This window comes from Saimiri boliviensis, chromosome 5 (assembly GCF_048565385.1).
Source record: "Saimiri boliviensis isolate mSaiBol1 chromosome 5, mSaiBol1.pri, whole genome shotgun sequence".
NCBI classification, from domain to species: Eukaryota; Metazoa; Chordata; class Mammalia; order Primates; family Cebidae; genus Saimiri; species Saimiri boliviensis.
The window spans coordinates 18,155,682-18,163,774 of record NC_133453.1 but is presented as its reverse complement, the minus strand read 5'-3'; the positions used below and the strand labels follow the sequence as shown (position 1 = coordinate 18,163,774).

General features: G+C 45.1%; 1 protein-coding gene across 1 annotated transcript; it reads left to right on the top strand.

Annotated features, from left to right (window-relative positions):
• The first annotated feature begins 555 nt into the window (after positions 1-555).
• On the top strand, positions 556-4,198 carry KCNE4 (potassium voltage-gated channel subfamily E regulatory subunit 4). Its single transcript, XM_003925478.3, has 2 exons — positions 556-844; positions 1,400-4,198. The coding sequence occupies exons 1-2, from the start codon at positions 715-717 to the stop codon at positions 1,933-1,935; spliced, it is 666 nt and encodes a 221-aa protein (XP_003925527.1). The 5' UTR covers positions 556-714; the 3' UTR covers positions 1,936-4,198.
• The last annotated feature ends 3,895 nt before the right edge of the window (positions 4,199-8,093 follow it).

Below are 8,093 nucleotides of genomic sequence, written 5' to 3'. Positions count from 1 at the left end.
CCAGCCCATAGTATCTTTTAGCACAACATGTTTCCACTTCGTGCAGACCACTGAAAAGAACCTGGAAGATGTTTTAGAAAATAACTGTTATAAACATAGGTTTGTGATCTTGATATGGAAGGCAGGTAGAATCTCTGCTTTTAGAGGGCTAAGCTACACCAGCCAGCTTAAATCTTAGAAGGGCTAAGCTGAAAGGGACTCAAAAGGTCACGTGGTTTATATAATTCTGCCTGCAGAAGACCCTCCCACACAGCGATTTTACAGACTAGGAATGTGAGGTGTGGAAAGGTTAAGGAAGGATTTATGAAATTTGCATAACGAGTGGAAGAACTGAAACAGAAGCCCCAGTTCCTTGACTGTAAATCCAACTGTCTTTCATCCAGATAATGGGATTCAGCTGCCTCTGAAAACCTGTAGTCCAATAATGGTTATTCCCCAAGAGCTGGATGAAGCATGAGCTAATTTTCAGTGAGAGTGGATTTTGGGGTAAGGGTTCCAGCGCAGCACATTCCTTTCTCCTCTCTTCACGCATCATCACCACCACCTGAAAACCCTGGCTGGGCGCTGGGGTGTGAGGAGCAGTTCTCACTTCCCAGTCTTTTTCTCTTTTCGCAGCTGCGAAGTTCAGGGAGTTGAACGGCAGTGATTTCAGTTCACTGCTTACTCTGCCGGGATCACCCTCTGTTGTAAGTTTTCCTCCCAGAACACGTGACGATGCACTTCTTGACTATATATCCCAACTGCAGCAGCGGAGCTGTCAGAGCTCAGAGTCGGACAGAGCAGAAGAACCCTCTTGGACTGGACGATTTGGGAATTCAAAACTTGGGACAAACTGTCAGCCTTGGTAAGTGAGCAAGGCTACACTTTGCTTCAGAAACATTTGAAAGAGGGATATTTTTGCCAACTAATAGCTGAATATTTTCCCTTTGTTTTCTTTCTGCTTTTCTTTGCTCTAAGGAAACATTGTTTTGAATTAAAAATAGTTGGGTTTAGGAAACACAATGTAAACTTTCCTTCTGCTCAGTTAAAATATGTTTCCTAATTTTAAAGATATTATTTACTTTATGCTCCTATCTTACACTGATTTTTTTAAATATCAAAGTAATACTGCTCACTTTGTGAAATGCAAATAGGACTAACTTGTACACTTAAAAAAAAAAAAAGAAAAGAAAAGAAAAAAAGTCCTTCTTACTTTTCTCAGTGACCCTCCCCGGGCTTCTCTCCCGTGTACTCCAAGTCCTCTAGCTCACTCCTGTCAGCTGTTTGGCGAAACCTCTGATGCGACTTCTTTCATGCACTTTTAAGCTTTTTTGGTATTGCAGTTCCGCAACCTCGTGCTCCCCCTCCTCTCTGTGCCCAGGACCCGCGGGAGAGCTCTAACCTGCGGCTTTCTCCCCAGGCCCCGCCGTGCAGGCAGCCTCAATGCTGAAGATGGAGCTTCTGAACAGCACGCACCCCGGCACCGCCGCCTCCAGCAGCCCCCTGGAGTCCCGAGCTCCCGGCGGTGGCAGCCGCAACGGCAACGAGTACTTCTACGTTCTGGTTGTCATGTCCTTCTACGGCATTTTCTTGATCGGAATCATGCTGGGCTACATGAAATCCAAGAGGCGGGAGAAGAAGTCCAGCCTCCTGCTGCTGTACAAAGACGAGGAGCGGCTGTGGGGGGAGGCCATGAAGCCGCTGCCCGTGGTGTCGGGCCTGAGGTCGGTGCAGGTGCCCCTGATGCTGAACATGCTGCAGGAGAGCGTGGCGCCCGCGCTGTCCTGCACCCTCTGCTCCATGGAAGGGGACAGCGTGAGCTCCGAGTCCTCCTCCCCGGACGTGCACCTCACCATTCAAGAGGAGGGCGCAGACGATGAGCTGGAGGAGACCTCGGAGACGCCCCCCATCGAAAGCAGCGAAGGGTCCTCGGAGAACATTCATCAGAATTCCTAGCATCCCCGGGACCCCCGCCGGTGGCTCCATCAGCCAGCACCCTTAGAGACACGAAGGACATGTTGCGAGTGTCTGGTTTCACTTTCGCAGTGTGGCTGCCACTTTGAAGAGACCCTCTGCAAGCCCCTGATTTGGGATGGGGTGGGGGCGAGGCTCAGCCGGAGCCAGCAGCCCCAAGGAGTCTGCGAGGTGCCTGTGGTTTGCACCCTCCACGGAAAAAGCCACGGAAATGTGCAGCGTGTACATTGACTTTGGGGTCTGGGTGTTGGGGGTTCTGTTGAGAATTTGGGGGCACGATGTGCTTGCCATTTTCTCACTGGACGCCCTGGGTAACTCCTGCAGGGTCTGCCTGTTCCCAGGGCTGCCAAATGCTTAGGACATGCGGAGGGACTAGTTGTGATTTGCTATTTTGCCTAGAGCTTTGTCGTTCTAGATCTGATTGGCTGTAAGTATCTCTACTGTGTACCTGTGGCATTGCTTCACAGTGGGTTACAAGCTTCTTTTGGATTAGAGGAGGATTTTTGATGGGAGAAAGCTGGAGATCTGAACCCAGCCCATTTGCACACTGTAAGAAAAAAAAAAAAAGTAACTTTTAAACCTGTTAACATTGGCTGGGGTTGTAACAGATGATCTGCTATATTGACCTTTTGTCTAACTTATGACCTTGAACTCTGACCTGTGACCATGCAGCATCACATGCTGGCATGACATTCTTTGGATCAGAAGAGCTTCCCCAGAATCTAACCTGCACTCCTGATGGTGGTTCGGGGGACTCTTCCTGATCTTTCTAGAAGGGGTAAGGTGGGGTTGAACAAGGCCAAGCCGTTAGTGCTGCTGCTGCTCCGTTTCCCAGCCTAGTTTTCTGAGCTGGGAGAGGACATAATGTGGTATTTCGTCACGTAGCTGAGACCTAGAAGGGCATACTCATGCAGAGATTGCACAAAGCTGGGCTCCAAGTTCTGTGCTTTCTGATCCCGAGCCCTGAAGCTCATTTGCTGTGTGGTCCTGGGCAAGTCATCAAGAGGCTCGCTGTCTGCATGAGGCTCCTGACTATCTTCATCCCCAGGGGGCTGGGAGGATGCCTTTAGATTTTAGGGCTCTGTGATAAATACTCCACAGCCTGGTGTGAGGAAGCTTGGACCAAACATTTCCTCTTTGGTCAGTTCATTTGAACAAGGATCCACTGATGTAAAGGAGCAGTTGGAGACTCAGAATACATATAACTGGGGAATGCAGGGCAAGCTACCAACCCACCCCTGCTGTAGTTTTCCCAGGATCGAAGCAAAGAGGCAGACACCACATTCTCCTCTAAAGTTCTCTGGAGAATGTGTGATGTTAACACTCCCAGCTAAGGGAAACCAAAGTCTAAAGAAAAACACACAGGAATGCTTCCAATGTCTCCATGTATTCCTGTGGTCAACAGCTTTGCAGATTCATCAGGTCCTTAAAGGCAAGGAGGAAGTAAAAGGTCAAACTTAATTCTATTTAAAATAACTTTTTTTTTTCTTGAGACGGAGTTGTGTTCTGTCGCCTAGGCTGGAGTGGCATGGCATGATCTCAGCTCACTGCAACCTCCACCTCCTGGGTTCCAGCGATTCTCCTGCCTCAGCCTCCTCAGTAGCCGGGATTATGGGCACCTGCCACCATGTCTGGCTAAGTTTCTTTTTGTATTTTTAGTAGAGATGGGGTTTTGCTACGTTGGCCTGGCTGGTCTTGAACCCCTAGCCTCAAATGATCTGCCCACCTTGGCTTCCCAAAGTACTGGGATTACAGGCGTGAGCCGCCATACCCAGCCACTTTTTTTTTTTTTTAAAGAAAAATACTCTACATGGATTGGACACACAGCAATCACTACCGTTCCCACAGAAGGGTTAACAGTGTAGGAGCTGGTTTATCAGTCTGCTTTGACATACAGCTAAAGGAAATTTATGTTTGGGGGAAAAAGGCCCTCCGGTCACTTTAAAATTCAGCGTGGAGTTACTCCAAAGGGGGCTGTTTAAGTTGAAAGAAGCCAAGTTAAGTTTGGCCTCTTGCCTGGAATCACTTGAATTCTGAAATTTCACTGCGACGGACATGTGCCTTGTCACATTTTCCATTGCTTAACCCTGAAGTTTGGTGCAAGTCTATCTGCACCTACTAAAAAGTGATGTATATACTTCCTTCTTATTCTATTGAGTTGTATAGAATTGTCTTTTGTATTTAACACTTTGTAATTTTCACAGTATTTTTAATTTAAATAAATAAACACTTTTTTTCCCTCCTGGGAAGTGGTGAATTCTTTCTTTGATTCTTCAATATAATTCTTAGTTTCTAAGACATCACAGGCACATTTCCCAAGCCATTTCTGGATTTCGCTTCTCTTCCAGTCAGTATCTCTTGAGGGCATCTTATTTCTGTTTGAACTGTGGAGTGAGTGAGGGTTGGCTTTTTATCCTTTGAAATGCTTTGTAATGAATGGAAAACAAGCTGCAGGTGATCTTACAAGGACTTCTCTTTTCAAATGTGGCGGCTCTGGAGCCTTTGGAGTTCGAACATGCAGTGATAGGGCAACTGCTGCTGAGATGCTGCTCCAAGCTTGGTTGCAAGAAAACGTTTGATGTGCATATTGTCTTGGCAAATATTATCCACACGTTGGCCCCACAGCACCGGCTAATGGGCAAAACGTTTGCTGTGCATACAGCAACACAAACTTACCAACACAGCAAAGTACAAAGTGTGGGGTTGGGGGTGACTCTCCTCCCTCTCCCGGTCCCCTCCTGACTTAGACTGATTCCAGCCCCTCCCACTTGGTCTTTCTGTATCTCTTGCCCACAGGCTGAGGCATGGCCAGCCTGCGGCAGTCTCTTCTTCATGATTTTATTTGCGTGATCTGTTTTTGAATCAAGCAAATGGTAGGAAGCATCCTGAATTTTGTTGCTCTTTCCTGTGAACTTGGCTTTTCTGTTTCAAGTAAATGTTTCCATACAGTTCACCAGTAACTGTGTGCCTGAAGAATTTACCTGGCAACAGTAGGGGAGAGTCTAGATCCTTTCCAAACAATATCGAGAGTCCTGATCCACCAGTTGGTACTTTGATGATGTAAGATGAGATTATTTTAAAAGGCAAGACAGCCTTTCCATTTATCCTAGTTGAATGTCATTCTTTGTAAGGAAATAGTTAAGAAATTTTTTATTTTTTTAAGCCATGGGCGGAAGAAGAGGGAATTCTGAACTCTAATTGTCCTAAAAATATGCAGAGTACACTTTGTCGTTTTAATGGAATATTTGTTTTCTTTAAAAAAAAAAAAAAAAAAGAACTTCTAAGCAGAACCTAAGGCCCAAGGGGTTTAGTCTGTGTGGATTTGCTAATGCATGTGAAAAACTGAGAAGGGAATTTGGCCCTGTGCACCTAAGATATTAAAAACATATTTTGAAAGTGCTTAAATGTTAGGGATGAGGTAAATAGATCATCCTGCCTGCTCCACACTGTTCTAATTACACCTTTGTACGTCAGAGTCAGGCAGGGATGTTACACAGTAAAAGATTTCTTTCACGGGTAGAATCATGGGATCAAAATTACCGGGAAAGGCTGAAGTCAGGCCAAGGAATGAGTGCTCTTGGCTCATGAATCTGGGTGGAAAGTGGACCCCCTGGTGCTTTTCAGAGCTGCAATTGGAGGGTTTCATGGTCAGACATGCACTTCTAGGGCTCAGCTAAGCAAGGGTAATTTATCATCCTGTAAAATGCTGCTCTGACCCTAGACTTTGTGGAACAAACAAAACATTGAGCTTAAAATGTAACTTTCACTCCAGCTTTAGGCAGAGCATACCTTTACCTCATACCCTTACCTTAAAATCTGCACACTGTGCTGAAGAAAATCACAGGACATGTCATGGGTCATGGGACTAGAGGCAGAGTCCAGGGCTGGAGGGAGAGCTGTCTATCAGCCAGTTGGCCAGGATGGTGGCTCAGGCTGTGCCTGAAATGCAGGGAGGTAGGGTGTAAATAGCAGCTAGCGGAGCCTCAGTTCTTGTTACGTCCGGCTTTCTAGCCTAACTGTTGCCCTGTAGCTCTGGGGAAGCTATCTAACCTTTTTGAGCTCTCTCTTTCAACATGAAGACAGCACGCTGGCTTTTCTCTTCGGGGAGTTGTTTAAAAGAATGGTGGAATGCCCCGAGAAACACTCAAAGAAAAGCACATTCAGGCTTCTACTTTAAAAATGCGTCCTGGGCATGCATCTGCAAATAAAGTCACAAAACATCCTCTTCTACGGACGTTTTCCTCAGGAGACTGCAGTGTGCTCGCAAAAAAGTGTGCGCTTTGCCAAAGAAGGGTCACAAGAGGGAAAAACCACTGTTAAATTCAGCCTTCCCCCATTTCTGAAATGTTTCCTCCCACACAGGAAGGAACAGTTTGGGATGTGTGCTGTTACCATGGAGATAACCAGCTAAGGTCACTGGATGGAAGGAGTCCACGAACCGTTAGCATGGATCATTAGGGCCAAACTCGAAGCTAAGGTTTGGTCTTCGGCTCAGGAGACAAGCTTTGAGCTCACGGTAGCTTTTATTTATGGGCAGGGAAGGGGGTGCAGGGAAAACATCCTTCTCTTTTTGTCTTGCCCAAGCCTGTCCTCTCTCCATGCACCCCCCTCGCATCCTTTACAATCCTTTTCTTGCATTTGCCTGTCCCATTAAATGTAGGGCTAAGCTCTTGTTCTGCTGTTCCTATGAATTTAGTTTCTTACCTTGAATTCTCTTGGTAAGAGACATCATTGAAAAATCCTTTGCATCAATAACTATACCTCTTTCCTTCACTGTTCTTTAATGGTTTTCCTTCACTGTTCTCTCTTTATCCAGCTTCCCACCCTTTCTTCCTCTGTCTCGTCCTTCCATTACCCAAAAGAAACGAAAAGAATAGTAACCGCAGGCATGAGCTACTGTGCCTGGCCATGGATAGTGATTTTAAAGCCAGTTTTAGAGGTAAAGAAATGAAAGTACAGAGAGGTTAGGAACGCTGACCGAGTTATGCAGCTAGTTAACAGCAGAGGGATTTGATACTGGCAATCTGGCTCCAGAGTTAATAAACTTACCTGCCTACAATGTTGCCTCTCTGTGTCCATATCCTAGTCAGTTGTAGCCTGGATTTCTCTCATGAGCACCGATACCTCTGGCTATATCCACCTATGTCCAATAAACACTCCACATTCCTGATGTCAAAACTCAAACTCGCCATCTTCCCCCAAAAACCTGTCCCTCAACTTACATTTCCCAGAATCCATTAGTCACAGACCATAGGTGGAACTCAAGCTTCTCTCCCTTACCTTAGGTCACCAGGACCTCCCCCAAATCTCTTTTCAGTCACGTGGTCATTATTTATTCAAAAAAGTACTTCTTTTAAAAAAGCAAGGCCAGAAACTTTTTATTCTTGAAATGAGACCAAAATAATAATAATAAAAAATAAATAAATAAAAAAGCCCCCCCTCAAAGTATGTTTATTTAAATTGATTTTGATATTTCTCAAATTTAGCAAGGTGGTCCAAATTGACATTAAGATACCAATTAAAAAATAACTTATAAAACAAATCAGTGAAGGATTATCTACCCATTTGTATTTTACCTTGACAATGAGGTAAAGATATGAAGAGCATAAAACAGGGATCTGCATGGAGAAGAGGAAGGAGTTAGAATTCATCACAGTTTTCACAGATGCCCAGGAGAGAGGATATTCTTTTAACAGGCAGAAATATTCCTGGTGTGAAGGAGAGCAATTCATCCTGTTGGTGCAGACTGACGTAAATAGTCCTCTGATCATTTGATCTCCTTGGTCTAGAATCACTCATTGGTTCATCTAACAGTTCTCTATTAAGTGCTGATTTTGTGATGGGCACATTAGTAGAGATATCAGGAATCAAAGGCTCAAAGAGAGTTCGGTCTAGTAAGAGAAGGAGCCTAGTACGCAGACAACTACTAATGAGGTGAATAACTCTTTATTCACTGAGTCACTTAAAATATGTCCTATCTCCTGGGGACCCACCAATGTGATCTTGGTTTTTAAATCAGGCATAATTTCTACAACAAATTTACAAAGCCATAGTCTGGCTTACCAGTAAGTCTCTTGTGAATTTGTTAGCATGAGTCATGCTCCCTGTAGGCACCAAAAAATTATTTCTATAATCAGAAA

What these genes read in the sequence shown, in the direction of transcription:
- KCNE4 (XM_003925478.3), top strand. Translation starts at nt 715, where the DNA reads ATGCACTTCTTGACTATATATCCCAACTGCAGCAGCGGAGCTGTCAGA. An exon ending in GGGACAAACTGTCAGCCTTG is followed by an intron (nt 845 to 1,399) that starts GTAAGTGAGCAA and finishes CTTTCTCCCCAG; the next exon opens with GCCCCGCCGTGCAGGCAGCC.